This window comes from Crocodylus porosus, unplaced genomic scaffold, assembly GCF_001723895.1.
Source record: "Crocodylus porosus isolate Cpor-Errol unplaced genomic scaffold, CroPor_comp1, whole genome shotgun sequence".
Taxonomy (NCBI): Eukaryota; Metazoa; Chordata; order Crocodylia; family Crocodylidae; genus Crocodylus; species Crocodylus porosus.
In genome coordinates this window covers 12528476-12552279 of record NW_017728925.1, presented here as the reverse complement: position 1 = coordinate 12552279, position 23804 = coordinate 12528476, and the positions used below count along the sequence as shown (strand labels likewise).

The following is a 23804-nucleotide window of genomic DNA, read 5'->3' as shown; positions in this document are numbered from 1 at the left end:
CACTTGGACTGCTCGCACAGGACGCCCTTGTAGCCGGCTGGGCAGATGCACCGCTGGTTCTGGTGGCAGGTGCCGCCGTTCTGGCAAATCAGGAGCTCCTCATCACATATGTTGGCTGCCAGGCAAGGAGGAAGGAGGAGAGAGAAAAACCCAACAGTGTGGGGAGTTATTGCATGCTACAGGCAGCCCTGGAGTCCCATATCCCATGCAACAGCAAGCGTCTTGTTGCCTTCCCTTGATTCAAAGCAAGTTGCATGCCAAACCATTGGGATGATCCACTGCCCAAGGTGAGGCAGGGAGCTTAAATGTGTGACTAGGCAGGTTTTAGCCCCTTCTTGGTCTGTGTTTCCTGCCCCTCCCTGCTAACCCCATGGCTTTGGCCCTACAGTGCCAGGGCCCACGCAAAGCTCCAGGTCCATAGGAGCAAGAAGGAGCTGCCCGCTGCCCTTCAATGCAACATCAGCACCTTGTGGGACTTGGCTTTGTAGCCAGGCCCTACTGGATGTCAGTGCCTAGGTCACCTTCTCCTGGCATTGAAAGATAGAAAGAGCTCCCTGCTCTCTACCTCTCTGGTAGACAGGGCTTCTCAAACCAGTCCTGCATCTAGCGGATGAGTGGGCCCTTGCTTCCTGGTCAGGTGGCAACCACGGCTGTCCCCCGAATGCTAACGGCCCTGGGGTACTTACGAAAACAACCCTGTCTCCAGTAGTAATTGGGGAGGCAGTCGTCGCACTTGGGTCCCATGGCTCCTTCTTTGCATTCACAGTAGCCGGTCTCATTGCAGCGGTCGTGCACTGAGCCAATCTGATTGCAGTTGCATTCTGTCCAAAGACACAGCTGTTAGTGACCCACTCGGGCAGCGTGCTGCTGCCGCTGGGGTGCTCTCCTCGCTAGGCTGCCTAAGGGCTTGGCATCTGGGGCTGCCCCTTCCCTCCACGGCTTCCAAAATCCAAGGAGAAAGTTGACTTGTGAAGGTGTCTCATCTTTGCTAACACCACGTTGGTGCTGGGCACTGCCCTGCCAGCCAGGGCATGATACTCCAGAGACTGGGTCAGCCACTGCTCTGAGGGGTGCAGCCAGGCTCTGCAACCCAAGAAACAATTCAGCCCCCATGCTGTTGCGTGTGGACTTTGACCCATGCTCAGCGTTTAAAGTGGCAGCTGAGGGGTTGACTCCCAGAACCCTGCAGGGCTACCCCATGCGTCTGCCTCGGACACAACTGGTTGCTCAGAGCCAGATGTGGGGGGTCAAGGCTGCAGGTACCACCAAGGGGATGCCTGGCCCACAGAGCCATGGGGTGGAGCGATGGCTACTTGGAAGGGCCTAGCCTGCTGCAGGACTGCTGGCCACCGCAGCTGCTTCAACTTCGTCTGAGACTGAGGCTGCAGGGGTTGGCTGAGCAGCTCCGATACAGTACAACGGCTCTGAGCGCTGCGGTACCTCCTCCGAGGCATTTCCCTCCTAATCCTTTTGAATCTCTTAGGAGGCGACAGGCTGGGCGAGGGCTAGGGTAGAACAGGAAGTCAATTTAGTGCTGGCACGGTACTGCCAGCCCTGCTCCAGACAAGTGTCTGGGCTTCTTGTGGTGTTGCAGCTTGGCCTTCCTCCTCCTCAGAGAGGGTGAGAGGGCAGCGAGGGCCTGGAGTCTGCCAGCAGCTCCACAGTGAGGTGACTGGGGTTATGGCAGTGTAGGATGAGTGCAGAAATGGGCCCCTCAGCCAGGAGCTGCAGGGCAGTTATGAAAGGAAGAAAAAAACTCTGGAGAGAGAGGCAGCAGGCCCGGTGCCAGTCTGCTCTTTGATTAATTCCTAGCAGTCTTCCCAATTTCTTGCCAGAAGCCTCCCACCTGCGAGCAGGCATAAATCCCATCCAATACACTCTCTAATTGGCACTGGTGGAACCGGGGTGGGATGGGAGGCAGCTGACAGGGAGTCCACCTGAGCTGGAACAAAAGGTTTTGCCCTGTCAGTCAGCAGCTCAGCCTTGCTCAGAGCTGGAGAGCACAGCTGTTCTCTCCTTCCCCAGGTGGCAGTAGCCCTGCAGGTAGTCCAGAGCGATGACACCAGGCTGGCTAATGAATGAGGACAAGAGGGACTTCACAGCACAGTGCTCCAGTGCTGCAGCCCGTGACCCTGCCCGGCAGTAACCCAGCAAGAGCTGAGAGGCTGGAGACTTGATGGATGAAGGGAAGCACCATAGGATGGCGGCTCTGTCAGCAGCTAGTTCAGATCCAGGCTTCCCTGCTAAGGCTGTGTGAGCTTCCTACAATCATGATGGCCCATCCAGGGGGCACTGAGAGTCAACATGGGCATTTCGCCACAAGAAGCAGGATGTGGGGGGCAAAGATCAGTTCGGGGGGCTGCCTGATACCTCTCAGTAAGTAAGGACTGTGGCTCACCATGACTTAGGTAACTCTGAAGCAGCCACCCAGTGAAACTTGTGGGAGGGGGGTCCCCGTTCCCCTTCAGGGTCGAGCAGGGCCGCTACTCACCGATGCAGACATTCTCATCGTCGAGCTCCGCGGAGCCGTTACGGTAAAAGCCGAGGCGGCAGTGCTGGCAATGCTGCCCCCGGGTGTTGTGTTTGCAGCTGACGCAGGTCACCACATTCAGGAAGTCTATGTAGCTGCAGCGATTGGAGTGGCCATAGCACTCGCAGTCTGGGAAGGGAAGAGAAGAGAAGTTGACATTTCTCTGCCAGGTCACCCCTGCCACACACAGCCACTCCCGTGGCACTGGCCAGGCTCCACCTGTGGCACCAGTGCAGAGAAATGACTCCAGAAGATGTGGCAGGTTTTTCCATTTGACACACTGCAGCTGTCTTTAAAAATATGGAGACAGCTACCTGAGTCTGCTGCTCCCCTGCACTGCCATGTGGAAGGAGAGGGGTTGGGAAGTAACCCCTTGGCATTCACTCATGGAGGCAGGTGAGAATGTGCTGCTGGGCATCTTGTGTGGGCGACAGGGAGCACAGCAAATTCAGAGGCTACCTCTTCTCCCAGGCTTGTGAGGGGTTTAGGGAGAACCTGGGAGGCTGAGAGCAAAGCTTTCCAAACTGTGGTCTGCAAGGAAGTGGGACAGTGGGCCCGGGCCAACTTCCCTCTGTGGGTACTTGGGGAACCCAACTCCCGCTCCATGACAAGGCCCCTTTAAGGCAACAAGTATTCAAGGAAGCAGCTCACTCCCTGTGTAACATGGCCAGGTGCTGATTATTAAGTAGCTGCCTCCTCAGTGGGATAAAACCCAGCTGCTGGGCTGTGCCCTAGGGGGGGTCCAGGGTGTGAGGAGCAGTTTCAGGTGCACACTTTCCAGAGCATTGCTGATTGCTCACAGCAAGGGTCTAGGACTTGAGGAGAGATTTTGAACAAGAGCTAGAGCCTAGGTAGAGGTGGGCTGGAGGGAACAGCTTGAACCGGGACTCTGTCCCATAGCAGAGGATGTTGCACTCCCTGAATTGCAAGAGGCAGCTGGGAGTCCAGGGACCTGCGTGGGAGGCCTGTGGAGAAGACCCCTGGGGAGTCCAGCGCCCTTGGCAGACCTGGTGGACTGAGCAAGGTCTGGAGGCCCTGAAGCAAGGGTGAATTGGAGCTGAAGCTGCTTGGTGCCGTAAGTAAGTCCCTTCCACTTCTCTCTGTACCTTGCCTGCCTTCTTATGAATGCCTTCACCCATTACAGGAGGCCTCATTCCTTCCTCCCCGCCCCGGGCTTCGGCCAGGAGCCTTGCCCTGCTATAACTTGATGTTCCCTACCCTCCTCCCTGGCTCCCCAACCAACCTCCCTTCTCTCATTTTTCCACCCCCAACTAATTCAAACCTTTTATGTTTCAGAGTCTGCAAACCCTCAACCCCTGAAGCAGGGGCGGGTGCAATTCCCACCCCTCTGCAGGGAAGGGTATGACAGCTGACTGGAGTTAAGGGGCTGAGTAACCTAATGGGGGAAGCAGCTCTTTTTAAAAGGATCCTTCCCCTTTCCTTCCAAAATGGGGGGGCAACCTCTGGCTTTGTACCCTGGCTTTAGTTTCCAGAGGCAGGAGTTTCCAGGTCCCTTGAGCAGGTTTTCTGTCTGACACAATGGGGTAAGATCACGGAAATCTTAGCTTGCAGCGCTGTGATTCAGGGAGACGTAGAAGCCTGCTGGGATGATGGGCCCAGGGGACAGGACTGGTAGAAGTGGTCTGCGGGGAAAGGGGCTTGAATTTCATGCTGCTGCTCGCCCACGTGGCGTCAAAATGCCTCTGGCGCTCTCGGTACTCTGTCCCTTGTGGCAAGGGGGGCACAGGGAAGCTGAGGGTAGTAGGGAGACTTGGAGCCAGGCCCCAGCTGCTGCCTCTAACCCAGGTCTGAGCTTTCCCAGTGGCTGGAAGGATCCAGACCCATCCCGTCTTGCATGCTGATGTGACAACAGGTGGCGGGAAGACGGCATGCAGGGGGAGTGGGCTGACATGCACAGGTGGCTGGTTAGATTTGCTTCTATGAAATACAGTCCCGATGAGATGGAGCACGGCGGGGCCTTTCCCCACAGTTCAAGCTGCCTTGGAAGGAATCAAAAACCTAGATCCTCCATGGAAAAATCACTCCTAGCTCAGTTCATGTTGACAGCCTCTCAGCTCCAGCAGCTCTGGCTGCCATAGGCCATGCCAACATCAATTTATCATGAAGACCCAATTTTAATAACCTTTTAATACAGGATTGCATCAGATGCACCACCACCCCGCCCCTGTCTCCTAGTCCGCTGAGATCCTGGTGACCCAGACAGATTAATCATCCTGACCAAGACGACCTTTTCAAAGCCCTCAGCATCTTGGTTTCCAGTCCGTTCCCGCCCCCGCCCATGTCACCCTCTTACCTTTAAATGTCCGTATCGGCATCACAGGGTCAGAGTCTGATTTGAGCCGGGTGACTTTGGCGCTCTTTGGGGGCACTTAGAAGAAATTGAAGACATGCTCTTTCTCATCGCTTAACACAGCTTTGCTTCCTACACTACGGGAGAGCGGCTCTCGCGTTAGAACAATAACAGCCCAAGCCAAGAACATCACTTTGGCATTGCTGAAATCTATTTCTGCACGAGGCAGCTGGTGGCTTTCTACATTTCTCCTCTGTTTGTTTCTCTCTTCCCCCCCACCCCTGCTCTAGAACTGGGTGCATGAAAAATTCAGTGCATCAATATATGTTGATCTGCAGGGAGATGACTGATGAAGGAGAGGAGTTATTCACAGATGTGTCCTAGCTCTACCCTTGGTAAGGGAATTAATTGTGTTGGACCATCCAGGTGTAACCATTTGCAAGCATGCACAACTCCTGTCTTGGACTCTCGATGCTGGCAGTTATGCCAAATGGGGTAGGAGATGCAGCCAGCAAGTACCGCAGAGAGATCTTTTTGCTCGGTACCAGGCAGACCCCCTGATATGCCCCGTACCGTAGTCTAACTCCCCACACCAACCAGCTCCTACAGTGCTGCAGCGGGCAGTACCTGGCTTCTTGGCATGCTTCTTGCCAGCAGAGTGTGCTGTCGGCTCTGGTTTGCTCTTCGGAGCTGCTGCACGTGAGACAACAAAATACAGCTGAGCGCTATGGAGGAGAGCAGGTTCCCAGCCCCAGCGGAGCTTGGCAGGCTGGCACATTCATCAGGCTAAGTGGCTGCTCCTGACTGTCAAGGAACTTACTCGGGGGGACTATCCTGCCCAAATGAAGCCTTTGCTGCTGACACGCGTAACAGCAGCCTCACACGCTGCAGTGAATTATCGCAGCGATTGCATTAGGGTCATTTCCTTCCACTCAGGCCTGATGTCTTTCACTTTCCGGGATTTTTATTTTATTTGTGTGTGTGTGAGCTATAGATGCATATTTTTTTTTAAACCCAAGTAGGGTTGAGATGTAGTTGCCCAAGTGTCTTTGCCTTGGGTGCAAAGAGAGGATAACGCAGACTCTTGTTATAATGCTTTGTGCTGCCATATTAAGTCACCTGCACACCATGTGCGGGTGGGGAGCATGGCTGCCCCTCCTGAGGAGGAACTTTAATGCCTAAATGCAGCTGTAATGCTTTTCCCCTGAGGATGCCATCATCTTTAACCAGGGCTTAAGCTCCACTGGTCCCCTGTGCTGTGGGAGAAGAGGATTCATCCTCCTTTCCCAGACACTGAGGCACGTGGAGTGCTACAGTGAGGAGCAGACGACCAGCATCCTGATGCTCGCTCCCTGCTAACTCGTACGAACTAACTGATCACACTTCTACTACTAACTAAATACCTATAAGCCAGTTCCCCAAAAGCAAAACTTTAAATACCATTTTTTTTCCCTGTGACTGGAAGACTGAGCTGCGCCGAGCCCAGGGCTGTGCCCTTCGGCTGCTGACCGCAGGTCGTGCCAGAAGGCTACTCATTGCTAACCTGACCCAGACCAGTTCCTGTGCCGAACAAAGTGGCTTCCAAAGCTCTGAAGGCAAATTTCTCCCTGGGCCAAAACCCAAGTGGGGGTTGCAGCCTCAGCCAGGCTGTCTGCACAGTGGTGAGTTTTGCCCTTGATCTCTGCTTTTGGAGGAAGCTGTCAATCAAAGGACATGTAGGGCAGGGCTCCCCACAAGACAATGCTTCCAGCACACTCCAAATGAACTATTTTTTTTTTCTTTAAATGTTTCTTGAAGGCCAACAAGGAGATAAGATGGGCTCTTCCTTCAGTAAACAGCCCAGCCCCTCTCGAGTGAAAAAACCCTCTCCAGCAAAAAGCATTTAAGCATTGCACAAGTTGTGTTTCTGTTTTTCACTGCAGCTGGCAGATCTTGTAGCTGGCTTTTATCTTAGGCTCTCCAAGGTCTTCCCTCCTTGGAGGTACTGGACAGATAAAGCCAGTTACCAGGGGAAACCGAGGCATGCAATAATTCAGTGGCTTGTCAAAAGACTTTGCTCTGCATCAGCTGTGTAACTGGGAGGCTGGATCCAGTTTTTTTCCTCTCCCCAAATGAACTTCTTTTACGCTGGTGTGAGTTTTCAGTCTCCCACTCGGGTAGTTTGAGGTCAGTCTCAGTTGTAAAATATCCCAGAACATGAAATCGCCAGCAAGGGGAGGGCAGGGAGTGATATTTTTATAACTGCTCCCCCCGCTCTCCAGTTGAGACACACCTCCCAGGGCCTCTGTTTAGTTGAGCAGGATGGACGGGGAGAGGCCGCGGGGCTCTGCTGCCTCTGTGCGAGCAGGATGGGCCCAGCACGCAGGTAGGGCTCGCTGTCAGGGCACGCTGCCGGACTGGGCTGCCAGCCATGGCGGCCTTGGCATGGGATGACCATCAAGCGCGGCCAGACGGCTCTTCTCTCTTGCTCCGAGCCACAATGGCGTAGTCCACAGATGCCCCCCACCAGGTTCATCTCGACCACTGCCAGCATCCCCAACTCCCCCTCCCCTTCCCGTCCTACGTGGGGATCTGGGGTCTCCCACCGTATAACTGAATAATGGAATAAAGGATCGGGAGCTGCCGGCCTTCTGTTGGCTGCTATAATGAATGACGGTGGCAAATGAGGAAGAAGATTGGGAGGAGGACTCCTGACTTCTTCTGTTTTGTTATATTCAATGCAAGAGGAGAGAGATGAGCCACTTCAGTGCCCTGAGTCTCCGTTTCCTCATCGGTGACCCTGCCTGAGCAAAGTATCAATACTCGCTCTCCCTTGTGAGCCTCCATAGGTCCTCATGGGGAGGATGCAAAGGCTGGGAGTTGCAGTCAGCAGCAGCAGGAAAGGCTGCATCGTGGGCTCTCGTGTAGGACGGTTCCCTGCAGCGCCTCGTTATGCTGCTTGCTGCCTCTGGCCTGACTTGGGGGTTTCGGCAGGAGGAGGAGAGAGACGAGGGGCCTGGTCGGGCAGTGCGCGGTGATCTCCAGGCCCACGGAGCCAGTGCAGCAAGGGACTAAGCGGTGCGTCTGTCTTGGGGTTTCGTCCCCCGCTTCCACATGCCACAGGGCTGACTTTCCATCCAGACGCGTAGCAGTTGCATCGGGGGGGGGGAAGTAAGCCAGCAGGCAGTCCAAGCTAGCGGTAGCCCTAGGCTGCTGCCAGTCCTGAAACAGGTTGGCTGATCGCTACCCCCTAGCCAGGTGGCTTTAGCCTGGGGGGGATCCTGATGATGCTGAAGTTTCCATGGTGACAGATCCCCATCCCTGTCTGCCCATTCATTTTGATCAGCCTTGATCTGAGCAGAGCAGCTATGTGCCCCTGTCTCACTTGCTCTCCCGCTGCTGCTGCTGCTGCTCCCCAGGCCCGTGGCCTGGAAGAGGGTGAAGAACGGCGCGGACCCTGCTCTGCCCCCAGCACGTTTGCCCTCCTTCATCCTGGTCCTAAGGGCACCGAGTTGGTGGCACTGAGGATGGATGAACACCCTGGGGGCATCGAACAGAAAAGCTGTGACCTCAGTAGAGTCTGCTGAGAGCACAGGGTAAAGACTGGGGAGGACAGGACCTGCCCTTAGGGCTGAGGAGCTGGAGTGGGGGAGAACAGCTGCTTGTCTGGGGGAAGAGACTGGGAGAACATGAAAAGGGATGGTGAAGAAGAAGTTGGGGGGAGAGAGGGAGCTGAATGCCTGTGATGGCACAGTGGCTTCCCCCTCCCTCCGGCTCGCTCTGCTCTGCTACCTGCAGAAGCCATTGCTTTGGCCAGACATGGAGAAGTCAGGCTGAAGAGGACCTCCAGAGGTCATCCAGTCCAAGCACCTGCCTGAAGCTGGATCCTTCCTAGCCAAGCCATCCTATACAAGTGCATCGTCTAATGCGGAGGCAGGCCTGGCGGGGGGTAACCCAGATCGGTTCAGTTCTCTAAGGCAGGATCTTGGTGTCACCTAGGCAGGACGCCTGTTGAAGCCTATGGGTGGGCAAGAGACCTACAGGGTGGCGTTTCACAATGCAAAACGCACAGCCAAGAAGCAAATGGACATCCAGGGTCTCGGAAGGAAGCTTTTGGTGCCCGTCTGCCATAAGAAGCTGAAGAAGCCATCCCCTGGCTTCCTGGGAGGGAGGTGTAAGAGTCAAAGGACAAGCCAATTAAGCTTAATTGCGTCAGGATGTTGTGGCCCTCGGTCACAGTCTGTTCATCAGTCTGGGGGAGAGGTGTGCAGGGCCCAGCTCCACCCGGTGAAATCTCTTCTGCAAACAGTGACGCTGGTGACCTGGGGCATGGAGCCGCCCAGAGCCTTCTCTCTTGGCAGACAAATCCTCGGCTCATCAGTGCAATGGGCTGGTCAAGGAAACAACTGCTGGTAGTTGGTGGGAATCTGAAGCACCATCCTTCATGCCCCTCCTTTCCCTTCACTCTGCCCCTCAGACAGATGATGATTAAGCTTGCTTGAAGGTCAGCACCTTTATCCTTGTGGGGGGAAAATAAGGTCTTTGCTGCCTTTGAGCACCTCCCATGCGCGGAGCTCAGAATGAGTCGCACGTGTGAGTCTGCGGTCAGATCTCCAACCAGGGGGTTGATGCAGCCTCCCTATTTTGCTAAGGGGAAATACTGTCACTCCCAGCAGATCGGGGCACAGGTGGAGGCAGAGCCCAGGCTTTGCAGCTTCTCGGGACCATTTTTCTTCCTGCTTAGAGCCTTTTGTGAACCGTGGATGAAGAACAGTCCCAAAGAGAGAGGGCTGATGTAGGATGAGCAGAATATAGAGACTCCCAGGGCCAGTCTAACTTGAATCCTTCAATATACCTAAGAAATAGTTGTCTTTTTGGATCCCATGGATATAGCCTGAGCCAGTTCTACCGAGGTTTGGAGAGTCCTGTCTGCTCTCCACTTCCTTTGGACGCTGAAGCTCAGCCCAAGAGCATCTGCTTACCTCTGTTTTCAAGAGGCTCCTGCGGCACAGGTCTGGGTCCAAGCACTCCTGTATGTGGTGGATGTGGGGCAGCTTTATATGGTACCAATTGGAGAGAACATCAGCATTAATACTGCCACTCAACTTGTTCATTGTTAAAGACGGGGAAAGGAGACAACTTGCATGGGATGGGGCCATGGTGCCCACTCTCTCGCTGTCCTCTCTGCCTGCTCCTGAAATCAGCCGAGTTCAATGGAAATGGGCTGCTCAGCACTAGAGAGGCACGGGGAAGTTATCTTTGGCCTAAAGGTGACGGGAGGGCACAGGAGCCATGGAGAGGGTGGTGGTGGTTCTGCCAACTTGGGGTTATTGTACAGTCTAACTTCAGGGTAGGAACCCCTGGCTGCCAAACCACCAGATATCAAGGGTCCTCGACCGCATTGCTAACCCCCTCCTAAAGACAAGGGCTGCCCGTTTGATCAGTCTGGCCACAAAACGTGGAAGAGCAAAGGCTGTTCTCGAAGGTGCAACCCATTAGTAGGCACAAGACAGAGCAGCTGTTATCTCTAGAGAAATATGTATATCTACTTCTATTCTTTAAAGGTTTCTTGTTCTCTAATTCAGATGAATTTCACGTGAGCAACTCCAAAGCCACTGCGACTGGGCAACTGGCAACCCAGTTCTCTGGAAGGACCTTTGTCATGGTGAGAAGTCATCGAGCCATCCTGCCACGTCTAAGGTATGGTCCTCTTGACAGCGATTCTTAGCACAATACCATGCCTTTCAGACCCGGAGCACCGCGCCCTTAGCAAAGATGGGCATCCTTTGGTTTATTTTTCAGCCAGAAATGGAGGCATTAGCAAGGGGAAGAATGACTGACTGGATCAAATCGATGAACCAGCTAGAAATATAATGTGGGGCTCAGTTAGGCCGTTTGTCAGGACTCTTTTTTTAGTGCTAACTTTGACATTCTCGGCACTCTTTTTGAAATGGGTCCGGATAATCCATCTCTCTGCGTACAGCACCAAGTGAATGGTATCTAGAAATGGGCCTGAGCCTGAGCCACAGACTTCAAATCCCCTACATTGTAGGCAGCATTTGTTCAGGGTTTTGTTTTAGCCCATGGAGTATGTGGGGCCTGACTGTGAAATCCAGCTGGAGCTATGCATTCCAGCCGCTCTGTCCCCTGAATCAAAGTATTTCCAGATCTTGGGTTTTAGTGTAGACTTAGCTCTAATTCATATGGTAGGTCATACTGATATGAATGTGTGCAGTAAGGACTTACAAGGGGCACCTCACCTGGGACACAGGGAGCTGAATATTGCCACTCAACTCCCAACATTAAGAGGAGCCCTGGGAGAGGGCAACATTGCAAGGGCCTCCTGCAATCTCGAGTAGCTCTCACTGGTAGCTTGTACAGCACCCTGTGGATAGGCTAACACAGGGCAAGAAGCCAAAGAAACATCCGACAGAAGACGTCTATGCTAGAAACAACACACACCTACCTAGTTACAAAACTATTCCACCTATCTAGTTACAAAACTACTCCACTTGACACACACAATCTCATCTTGGTGGACAACACGGTTTCCATGATCCCCTCTGCTCGCCTCAGCACCTAGCTGAGAACAATCTCTTCTGCAATTCATTACCCTCGTTTTGGGGGGGTTAGTTTTTCCATGTATGTGATTCAACCCTGAGGCTCGGTGCAGCTTCAGCAGACTACTTTTGTCTGTGCCCATCATGCAGGTGCTAGAGCTGCTCAGAGGAGAGAGGGAGACCTGGAAAGCAGAGCTGCAATCCTAGCTAAAACAAGCTAAGCATCGGTGCACGTGGGTGTGGGATACGTACTAGCCAGACGAGCGCAGTTCAGCGACACGTTCCTACCTTTGGTTCCTGCACCAGCCTTGGACTGCGGGGAGCCCACCTGCAGAGGTGCAGCGGCCGAGGAGCTGTTGTATTCTTGCAGAGGTAATACAGGAAAGCCACGTTAGGAGATGCCCTGGGCCAAGGGGAGGCCAGCTAGTGGCCTGGGGATTTACGAAAGGAAGGGTTTGATCTTCCATGGGCAAAAACTGCCACTACCCCATTGCCTTCAGTGGAGAGACACCAAGACCTGGCCCTCATAACTCTCTAAGTGCCACCCACATTAGGTTTCACATCCATCCACTTCCTTCAGTCGCTAGACGGGCTGTAGGGAGACGACCACGCACAGGATCAACCGCTGCAAGAGGAGAGATCACTGGGATCTGCCAGGCCCAGGCGCTCTGACAGCCAGGCTGTTGGCATAGGGGGTGAAATAAAAGCTGAGGAGACAGGATTTGCTTCAATCTCCCCACTTTTGTTAACAGTCCTCCTTCTCGCTACTGCACAAACTGGGAAATATGTGTATATATTAAAAAAGGCACAGAGCTAATTTCAAGCTCCAGTTGAGTAACATAAGGGGGGAAAAAAAATCTCAATCTTTGCCAAATTTCAAAGAACAAACCCAAGAAGGAGAGAGATACGATTTCCCAGCCTCTGTGGGGGGATTATAAACAACGCGGGGGGGGGGGGGGATTTTAAACCACAAGGTCTACACGTAGGTGATAGACATTGTCCTTTTCAACTGGAAAATGGAAGCCAATTGATATGACTCTTGTTTTAAAGAGAATATGAAAAAAGCTCTGTGCAAATTGGCAAGGGTTTAATTAGAGTCACAATAAAAACCAGCCCTGGAGGCATTTTGCTTTTTAGTCATTCACACACACCTCCACTCGCTTGCATTTACAGAGCCAGGGAAATTATTAATGCTCTTTATCCTAAGACCCTTCCCCTCGTAGCTGTAGTGACACGCATGGCTGGTTCTACGTTTTGGGGGTGGGCATGTGGAGAGGCACCCATACCTCCGCCGTACCTACTTGGTGCTGAAGGAGATGGGTGGCAAGTAGGTAGAGCAAAAACACTGGGATGCTCCCATCTCTGTTTGAGCCTTTTCAGGACAGCCGATGTGTCCTAGGTCTAAGCTATAGTGTGGGGTCTCCTGGAAAATTAGAATTAGCTGCCCAGGGGCAACTTGCACCTTAAAAATAGTATTGTAGACCACCCCTAGGGATCCCTCTCGACTATTTGAGTGTTAGGAGGCCCACAGAAAACAGGTACATCAGCGGAGTAGCTGGTGTCCATGGACCCAAAGCCTATGTTTTGGGCGTCTTCTGTAGGAGCAGTTGACCAGCAAATTGTTTTTCCCGGAGCTGAACTGGCACCATTGCAGGTTCAGGCTGGGCCCAAAACCAAAAAATAAAAATTAAGGGGAAAAAAATCAAAAGGAAAACAAAACAGAAGATGAGGCTTTTTTTTGCACGCTCCGAACTTGGAGGAAAAATTATTATTGCCTGACAAATGGGAAAGCATCAAGTTGGAAGGAAAATGACAAGCGATAAAGAGGGCTTGACATGGAGCAGGAATGTGGAGAGGGAAATCCAAGGGAGATTAACTCCCTTTCCTTGGTGACTCTCGGTCATCTCTCTCCCTGCCTGCACCCGCTCGCCCTGTTTCCTCTCCCATGCCCTGCTTGCTCCTTGGCTAGAATCGGATGACGGGCATAACAAGATGCATAGCATGTGCCGTAGAAATACTAGGGCAGGGCAGGCTGATCTAGAGCTGCGTTTCTCAACCCGTGGGCCGCGACCCAAACGTGGATCGCAGGAAGAGATGAAAGGGTCATGAACAAACTTTAAAAATGGATTCTCCTTTTAAGGGAGAAAAACATGGGAAACCACAGCTTTTCCCTTGCAGGCTGGAGCTCTGCAAAGAGCCGCTTAGGACGCCCCCTGCCCCGCACGCTGCAGGGTGGGGGGGCAGCGGGTTGGGACTGAGGGGCACTGGGTCAGGGCTGGCCACCAATGTTTACAAATGAGTCCTGGTACAAAAAAGGTTGAGAAGCGCTGGTCTAGAGCTCGTGCAGAGGGCGGCCCCATCTCCAGGACCCTGAGTGCCAGCCACGGCATTAGCAGACGCCGGAGCACGGGGAGCTTGTGCGGTGGCTGCAGCGGCCAGGGTCTCTGGCCGTCGCTCTGGCAGGGCTCCACAGCTGCACTAGCAAGAGCCCTACTCCTTGCTGCGGAAAGGGAAAGGAGGCCACTCCACAGCGTCTGTGCCCAGGGTGCCGGGACTGCTGGTTACTGAACGCGTGACCACAGATGGCAAACAACAGCAGATCCGTGTCACCTAAGACTAACACCACGTCTCATCCGCACTTCTAGTCTACATGCCACATTGAGATCCTTCTGAGTGCTGCCATGTAGTATGCAGAAGCACATGTGAGAAGGAAAAATAACTGAGACCGGCTTCTAAATACCTGGTTTTTTGGGTCTCTCCTGGATAGGCACGGAGGCAGGGAGGGCGGCAGGCTGCCTGGCAGTGACTGCATAGGACGGGAAGCAAAAATACAAAGGGTGAAAGAACCGAATGTGTGTTATGAAAAGAAACAGCACGGTGACGGTGACAGGCTGGGGGGAGGAGGTAGCGGAGGGGGCGGCTGTAACAGCGCTTGCAGGCGGGTCTTGCGACCTGAGCTGCAATAGTCCAGCCTCGATTGTGGAGCAAGCCCGGATCGGAGAAGAGCTGCAGGGGGGAAATGCTCCACTGTGAGCTTCGGAGCCCTCTCTAGCTCGAAGTGTGCATCCCGCAACCAGATGCATTTTGCATTTAACCCACCCCTACCTGAGCCCCAAGCAGCTGAGGTATTTGCAGCGTTTCTTGGATACCTAGAAAAATCTCTGAAAGCAGCTCCCCAAGGCTGACCTGGCATTCTCGCCACTACTCATTCGGTGAAACAGGCTGGGTGTTTCATTACTCCACAGGGGAGATCCTCCTCCTATTTTTTTTTCCAGTGGACTAAAGAGAAGAGAGGAGAGCCCCTCTTGTGTGGCAGTTGGGTCCTGTCCAGTCCCTGGTCAGCAGGACAGCCAGGGACTGGACAGGAAGCACTAACCATTGCAAACTCTGGACCTGAGTCTCTTCTCTCGCCTATGAAGCTCCTGGCATGTTCATTTTAAGCCATCAGTGCAATCGGAACAAGGCCTATACCCCTGACCTGCCCCCTTCCTGGATGATATGACTATATGCAATAGTGAATTGTGTGCACGCCTGTGCAGACCCCACTCAACAGAGACTCTGGTCGGGACCTTCAGCCATAGAAGGTCAACTCCTTGGGTTGAAACAAGTGGAGTGATGCCTCGAGCTAAGGAACAGTCATTTCCCCCCCATTTGTGCACCTATACACAAGCAGCGAGGCTGCTCTGACCTGCTGTAATTACAGCACAGTGCAGCAAGCTCGATTAACCAAGTCTGCTGGAGCATGGTAATTACCGTGCTCCAGCAGACTCCGGCGTCTCCTGTAACAGCATCCCCACACTAAAAAATGGTGGTGGAGACACTTTAATTAAAGCTCATTTGATGAGCGTTAGTTAAAGTGCCCCCCCCCCCCCTTTTTCAGTGCAGGGATACTGATACATGAAAGGCTTAGAGTGCTTTAATTAGAACGGCTCTAATTAAAGCACCCCTCACACCCAGAGCACGTGTATAAATGCCCACTGGGACCAACCAGGAAAAGAAGATACAGTGAGATGCACTGAGTTGATGAAGCCACAAAGCCCAGCCCTGCCTTTTCAAACTAGAAATGTGGCACGCTGCCCCCCGGGAGCTCGATGCAAGAAGCTGGGTTTGCAAAGTAAGTGGGGCGATTGTCACCTGCTCTTTCTGATAACCTGTTAGCAGCAGGGCAACCGTATGGAGAGCCCATGGACGGTGCTGCGAATCGCAGATCAAATCCTCTTCCCAGCAGAGTCCCCTCCCAGGTGTTGCTCCTCAAACTAGTGATGGGAGACATCCCAAGACCTTTGGTACCACCCTGACCCAGGGTCTGCAAAGCATATGAGACCCGAAGCTTTTTGGCTGATGCTTCAGCTGTTCCCGTCCCAACTTCAGCTAGAATCTATGAGCGCGTGGGCTGCCCGGGGAGCGAGAGCCGCTGAATCAATAAACATGCTGCATTCCCCGACCTCGGGGGATGCTGCTTCCTAGAAAATTATAAAGGCTTAGTGTTGATTGGGAGAGAGCTTGTATTTTTCTCTCTGACCCATTCACCCATATCAACTATAAAGAAAAAAGGTAACCTTCCCACCCGACCCCAACCACACTGGCGAGGCAGGACAGAAAAGCATTAATTGTACCACAAGAGACAGATGCTCGGTAGGTTCAGAGGCAGGAGCTCGCAAGCAAACTACTACGGGCCAACACAGATAAAAAATGACGTGACACCGAGTGTCATGTACGTGGAGCACAAGCTGAATTATTACCGGCGCGGAGATAATGTACCCCACTTGGAGAGAACGGTCTCCCCTCGTGCGACCGTAAACCCCGAGCTGTAACCCTAAGGGAGAGGGGATTGTTTCCGCTTTACGCGCAGGGACGTTGAATTGGCCAGACCGAGACTGCACCGTAACGCAGGGCGAGCGGGAAATGGGACCCAGGTTGCACTGCTGCAGCCAGACACCCTGCTTTAAACAGCAGAGGATGGTGCCACCACGGTTATATCTACATTTGCATAAACACACAATCAAGCTTCCCCATCCCCTTGACTGGCTGCTGGCAGCACCCCCAGGCTGACTCTCACTAACATACTGTGGATATAAAATGTCCCCCTGGGAAAAATCAGACCCAGAAAGCACGGTGGTGAAATGAGCACACGTCTAATTCCCCTATGAGATGATAAAAAAAATTCCTGCTGTTAGCTTTCATCTGCTTGCTTCACAAAAAAAGAGAGGGGGAGAGAATGATGCCTTCTTGTTAGCAAAAGGGGAAAAAAATCCTCATAAAAAATGAAGATAACACAAGTCATCTCCACTGGGTGATTTGGAAATGAAGGGATCATGTTCTTGGACTTCCAGTGTGTTCAGCCCACCCCAGGCAGCACAGAGCCCGGCTGCTCATCATCAAAGTCTGGCTCTTCCCGTCTCCTTCTCCCCCCACAACTGTTTTCCAAAATGGACAACTCCATGGACTAAATCCTCTGGACAAGGGGGAGGGAGGGCTCGGTGCAGGAGCAGAGGGGCCAGGGAGCAAGGCAAAACCAGCTGTACTTATGTCCCTCTGCGCCCGGCTGGTTTTGCTCCTGGCACAACTTATGGGAATCCCTGCTTGCGCCACGTTACGCTGACCTTGACGTCAGGTTGGGGATCGCTGGAACGCAGCCGTTCTCAGACAAGCCCCGCTCCCTGCTCCGGGAACCTCCCAAGGTAAGACAATTCATGGAGACCGGCTCTTGAAGAATATAAAGTTGATGCACGAGCGTAGGGGCCCCACCCCAGCACGTCTGACAGGAGAATGGGGGAAGTTAGCAGCCTTGCAAAATCCTACTCGCCCCTTTTTTAAGTTCTCCGTAAAAAATGGTGCCTAAAACCTCCTGGGCTTTTTTGAGTCATCCCTACCCGCCAGCGACCCCTTTATGGTATATATAGAAAAGCAGCTCTTGTCCCTGCGTGATTCATTCCTGAGGATTTTGCAAGGCTGCATTGAAAGTGATTTAAAACAACCCAAAACCTACTTGTTTCCTTAGTTTCCACCTCCATCTATGACCAGGGCAAACGATAACGTTGCCATCATCCTCACAGCAGCAGCAAGGGCAAGAAGGGCACCTGAGAAAGGCAGCACCCACAGCTTGTCTCTTTGAAGGAGTCACCTTTAGGGTGGTGCCTGTGGCTGCTGCTGCGAAGAGGAGACTCCGCATGGCGTTGGTGTTTCGCATCCAGATGCTCTTCGTCAAATCCAATTTGGGACGCGAATGAGCCAGGATGTTCTGCTGGCTCGGAAGAGCTGAATTCCTGCCAGGTGAGGGTTTTTTTTCTTTCTTTCTTTTTTTTTTTTTTAAGTCCATGTCCCCCAAAGCTCCTACAAGGCGAAGGAGCAGGGAGCCAGACCAGATCCTCCTCCTCCGCTCCTGCTTGCAGAGCTACAATGGGAAGCGAAGCCGGTAGAGGAGCGTGGGACCAGAACTAAAGGACCTAGCTAGGCTAGCAAAGGAGGGGGTCTGCCCTGCGGGGCCAAGCTGAGCACCCACCTGCTTGCTTGGTGGTGGTGGTTTTGGGTGCCATGGTGGTGGTGGTGGTGGTAGCTTTTGTGGTGGTAATTCTCCGTGGTCGCTCATAGACTACCGGGAAACAAAGAAAAGATCGGGAAAGAAGGGACTTGAGCCTAGGGGAGACTCTTTATGAGTCTGTGTTCAGACGTAAGACTCTTCAGGAGTCTCGCTGTTGCTTTCTACCCATCCACAACCTGTCAAAGCTCATTGGTGCTTTCATTTTCACCTATTTTTCCAGTGACAGAGGCTCACAGCAAGTACCTGCTCCCACTCCAGTCTGTGCCACAATGTCTGTTAACTTCAGTGGGACAGAATTTGGTCGGAGCTCCATGTAACCCGCATGCCATTGCCGTCCATCTAATGAAGGCCTAAAAAATGCTCATTATCCCCTCCTAAATTGCCAGAGCCCTAGGAATGGACCCATGGGAACATCTTGTTCTTGGGTCCACTGTCTTGCACCCCACAGCCCCAGCAAGCATATTATACAAATTACATCTGCATATAGCGCTGTTGATTTAAGGTGTACATCCCCAAAAGAGTTCAAAGTGACCAGGCCCTCAGCTGGAAGACATGAAATTCAAGCACGATCCACCTCCTAAGAATGCTCTGCCTCCAAGGGTTGGGGGTACTGAGAACCAGGTTGCTGGACCCTCTGTTTCTTGGAGGGAGAAAAACCAGAAAAATGTAAGGACCCAGCTGCAGGGTATGTACAGAAGCAGCTGCTGGGTTGGGAGGAGCGACGAATTTTAAGGAAAATTTACAGCTGGGACTCAATTAAATGGCCGATGGAAACCAAGGCGCATTCCAGCTTGGCAAGACTGGAAACTCTGTGCGTGGATGCGCCTGCGCGCGCTGGGGTTGAGTTGTTACTGAATTTTACTTGGTTGGCAGGGATGTCGGTCCAAATGTTGCCAGCTGTACGATAACTTTAGTTCATTAAGCTGCAGCAGGCAAGGGAGAGGAAGAATCTGTGCAAATGAGACGCAGGCAGAGGCAATCTTGGTCTGCGTTTCAAAGTCATATGGGAGCAGAAACTGGGCACGAGCCTTTCCTGCCTGACAATAGCTTTGCCATCTTTCTCATATATGCATGAGCGCGTTGTGCCAGATGGCAAAGATACTCCCAGCCAAACCTTCAACTCAGCAAGGTGGTTGCCTCCTGCTGCCCAGAAGGCAGCAGAGAGCCCAGCGTTGTAAAGTCAACCCAGAGCCTTTTCATTTATTCAATTCCATTAAAGTGAACATTAGATTATTTTAGTTTAAATGGGCCAAACTGCCTGCTGGGAGAACTCCAGCAAAGGCAGTGGCGCCCTCGGGACATGACAGCATCCCAGGAAACACTCGCTGACGCTGTGCCTCATTCACGTAGCTCTGAACACAACCACGTGAATGGAAACAACGATCCTTCACGTCGTTAACAGAGTCCTACCCGGTACCCACCGTCACCCTCTGCCTCGAGTCCCTGCTTGCGTCACAACCTTGTGTAGATTATTGTGCTTAATTGCAGAATAGCCCTTAGCTTGTTTAAATGCCATAGTTACTCCAGGTCACCTCTTGTCTCTGGGAAAGGGGAAATCAAAATAATCCCCCTTTAGCTGGTTTCCATCCCTACCCAAACCTGCACTTTCCACTCGCTATCCCACCTTTGGCGTTTTCTGCTGGACTCTCTCTAGCCTCACCCTGTTAAAGCAAAATGAAGTTTTTTTAGTCGGAAAATGATTGCAGGAAAAAATAGAGTTGGCAGCATCAAAGTGTCCAGAGAATTTACTCGGGTTTCACCAAATTGATGGGGTTTTGCTTTGTTTTGGGGGAGGGGGAATAAAAAAGTGGAAAAGTCTTTTGTTTCAGCATTTGCAAGCGGTTTCCAGTTTTTAATTTGATGTTACTTTCAAAGTGGTCTTGAAAGTTGTTTTAAATCTAAGCCAAAAAGCTTCGTTTGGCCAGAAATCATTCGTATGACCTTTCCACTTGTTGAAATTTAAAAAAAATTATATTTGATTTAACCTGAAAATGATTTTTCTCTCTGTGTTTTGGATGTGGCAGCAAACTGAAAAACACAGTTGGCCCAGCCAGCTATTTCACGACTTTTTAGAGAATCGCCCTAGTCTCAGAGTTCAGAGCTTGCTCGAAGCATGAGGTGTTTGGTCTGAGACTCTCTCTGGCCCTCTCAAATCAGGAGCCGTAGCGGTACCATCCAACTTTCAGCAGAAATCCACACCAAACCTTTCTGCCTTAAATGATATAAGAGTATTTTTGTGGGTAGCAACCCGTGGCTCGAGGATCCAATCTGGATGCTCTGGCAAAGAATTTGGAGGAGAAAAAGAAAAAAAAAAGCAGCTCCGTCTTGGAGCACGACACCATGGAAAGGGGGAAAAGTTCACAGCGATCGCTGGCGTTTTTGAACGTCTGTTTTATTTCCTTTCCCGCAGCCATGCTAACGAACCTCGTGGGGAGAAACCACGCCAGAGGAAGAGACAAAATGAGGCTACTGAAGCCAAAGAAAGAAAACATAAGGGTCTTGATAGGAGAGAAAATGAGATGCCATTAGAGCAGACGTATTGCCTGGAAGATGATAATGGACAGAAAATAACCATTGTTTCCATATGACGCGCGCGGGGGCCATGCACTGAGGATGTCAAATGCCAGCATTGCAGTTAGGATTTTACTTACTGCCGAACGCTGAGCCTGCAGCTGCACCTGGAAGAAACAAGAAGCAGCAGGGTCAGCAAAAGCCAAGAAGCCGTTGTGTTAATTAACAAAAGTCTTGTTCAGAGTCGCACCAGCCTGCTGCCACGTCTGAAAAGCAGCCTCTGGCAAACCACAGGGGTGACCATCGGAAACGCCGGAGACCTGAGACACAGGCTGAGACCTACCTACGGTGACCCCGGGAAGAACAGCCACTGGGTCCCTGCTAACAGTTTCCTGTTAGCCCTGTCCCTGACCTACCCTTACACCCAGTACGGGTGATGTGTGCTGCTGGGGTTTGTCACGCTGTCCGCAAGCAGCCATTGAGCTGGTGTGGCGGCTTCTCCTCTGGGCTGACAGCAGGCCCTGACTCACGAATTGCTTGGGTCGGGGGTTAGATGATTTTTCAGGCTTGTCTAAGAAAGACGGAAAGATGCGTTCACAGATGTTAGGGACCTCACAAGATCATCGGGCAGGAAAGACTACTGGGGTCAGATGACCCCAGCAAAGTGGGCTGGGCGGGGGGGCTCTATGGGCCATGCCTTGCTGGGGTTTTCAGACTTGGGGTTTTTAGTGGAAAAGGATTCTCAGAGATCTTTCTCTCAGGGTGGATTCATCGGGATACCATGGGACTGGGTGCCAGTCTTTAACCCTTCCAGCTGGTTACTGGTTGTGACAATAGGACCATGTTGGGGGGATGGAAAAGGGAACGACAGAGAGAACTGGAGAGACGGATGGAAAAGAGGGAGGAAGAAGGGAGGGATAACAGCATGTTGCGGGGCTTTTGAAGGAACACAGGCACTTGGAGGTAGCTGACAAGCTCGTTCCCTTTCAAAGACCCTGCTCATCTACCATCGCTGGGATGCGTGCAACATTCCCGTCACGGCCTGCCGAGCCTGGGCTTCAGCTTTGATCATCTTAAAGCACATAAATCTTTCAAAAATTTTGGGGAGGTGGAGGATGAAAAAAAGGGTTCTTTTAGCGAATGCTCAAAGCCGCTGTTTAAAAGGGCTGGAGCGGTTCCTGCTGCTGTGTGACATGAAAGTGAGCTGCTAGTGCGACTCGGAGCAAACCCAAGAGGCCTATCTTCCACCACCAAAACCCCCCGCTTGGAGGCTGCAACCCTGTTGTCCTGCTAGTTCATACACAACCTAGCTGTAGCGAGGAGATGGGGCTGTGGCTGCACGGGTGGTCGTGGACGCTCGGGGCTGCTTCCCAGGGTCCGAGATCCTGTGTCACCTCTGGGTGACAGTAAACAGGGCACCCAGTGCTCACGGCCTTGTCCTTTTTACCATCCCATACTATGCAAGGATTGGCCCCGTGGCTTTTCTACAGATGCATGCTGTTTTCTTTAAGAGATGCACAGTAATTTAGAGTGAAATACCTAACCAAGGCCACGTCTGGACCCATTCACCACAGCCTCAGGCCATCTTCTCATCCTCCTTTCAGTCCAGTCGTGGTCATTGATCTCCCTTTCTTTCCACCCAATCCTCTGCGCGTCCCAAGAACATTCACCTCCCCCGTGGCACTAAAGCATCCCTCGGGCCCGTGCTCTGGTTCAGGAGAGAGGACTACTCTAGCCCGGTTTTAACGGGCCAAGAGGTGCCACGAGCCACTTACATGCATTGGGGGACCCGTTGGGCAGCGGCAGGTAGGACCCAGCTCGCCAGGACCGGGAGCGGAAGTTCTTCTTGCACTTCCCGCAGTCCTGCCCGGTGGTGTTGTGCTCGCACTCGCACTGGAGGCTGCCCTCTTTGAAGGTGCACAGGTTGGCGTGGAGGTTGCATTTACACCTGCGGGAGGGAAACCAGAGAGGAGATGGCAGTCGTGGCACCGCCCGCTCCGTCCCCAGCAAGACAACAGATGTGAACCCGCACTTGTCCCCACCTTGACTGTTACTGGGAGCAGGGTTTTCTGGCATTCAGCAGCATTCCTGCTGCACCTGGCATTTGAGTTATGACATCATTTGAGTTATGACATCATTTGAGTTATGACATGGCGTCTTTCTGTACCGGATATTCCAGTGGGAGTTGTATCCTGCTTTATCCATCTGATCGAGACAGAGGACGATATGCCAGCTTAAAAATGCGACTGGAAAGTGTTGCAGCTCATCCTGTTAAAACAGAGGCTCTAGATGTCAGGTTACTCACTGAGCCAGCACATTTTAGGCTCCTATTGCTCCTTTTGTTTAGGTGCCTACATTTGGATTTAGATGTCTGAGCTGAAGCATCCAGGCTTGAACTTGTTGCTCCCCTTCTATGGCTTGCTTTTCTCACCAGGAAAAAGGGGGCACTGATACCTTTCTGCTAGAGGATGCTCTGAGATGCATTCACCGTGTGCTTTGAGGTCCTCGCATTTGCGGAGGCGTTTGACAAACGCTCGGGTCTAAATTCTGCACCAACTCATCCCCCATGCAGCACCGCTGAGTTCCCCCGAAAGGAAAGCAGTCAAAGTCAGGGCTGCATTTAGCCTTGAAAGACGATTGCTACCGGTGAAGCCGCCAATCACTTGCCTACTACTAGGCTGACTCCAGCAAATTCCTTTCATCCCCGATGCAAGGCACACTGCAATTAAACGCACCCTCCATACATTCATTCATTGATTCACCCAAACCCCACAAAGAGCTTCTCATATTTTGCCCAAGCTTTGAGCAGAGGATGGGAAAGGCTGACTCTGGGGAGCATTTAGACATTTACTTTCTCCTTCTGAAAGTTGTCGCTCTTGGGTGCTGAGGCTCATAGAGGAACCAGTTCTGTTTATTTTAATGGGAGCGCCGATTGCTGAGCCATGAGCTGAAGTTCAGAGCGTTTCCTTCGGCGGCGGACCAGCGATGCCACGTGGAACGTCTCACCTTGAGGCTGCTACGTGGCATGCGGCCCAGCCCGACTGGAAGCTGTAACCAGCCGATGGCTAGCGATGCTCTGCCTGACGTGTCGGTGGTGCGTCCCAGCTCATGTCTTAGTGGACAACCCGCCATTGCATCCAAGCAAATGGCCATCGCTGTTTGCTCTCGTAGTAGCAGTCTTGCAAGGAATGGAAGCACGGCTTAACAGTCTGCCAGCCTCACACCACAAACTTGTAATGAACCGCTCCAAGGTTTGTACAGTAAATGTTTTCCCCCAGTGTGTTCATCATGAATCTAGGGAGCAACGGTTAGGTGACTTCTAGGGAAAAAGGTGCCTTGGGTGAACTTGTATTTTGGTGCCCCCCTCCCCTC

General features: G+C 52.4%; 1 protein-coding gene across 1 annotated transcript in view; it reads right to left on the bottom strand.

The window, feature by feature from the left end:
* Window positions 1-23804, bottom strand: part of NTNG2 (netrin G2) — a 76182-nt gene that overhangs the window by 10802 nt on the left and 41576 nt on the right. The window contains exons 3-6 of the mRNA XM_019540834.1: window positions 22208-22380; window positions 20573-20599; window positions 2492-2659; window positions 687-821 (exon numbers count right to left, since the gene is read on the bottom strand). Of these exons, the coding sequence (XP_019396379.1) occupies window positions 687-821; window positions 2492-2659; window positions 20573-20599; window positions 22208-22380 (503 nt within the window). The remainder of the gene's footprint in view (window positions 1-686; window positions 822-2491; window positions 2660-20572; window positions 20600-22207; window positions 22381-23804) is intronic.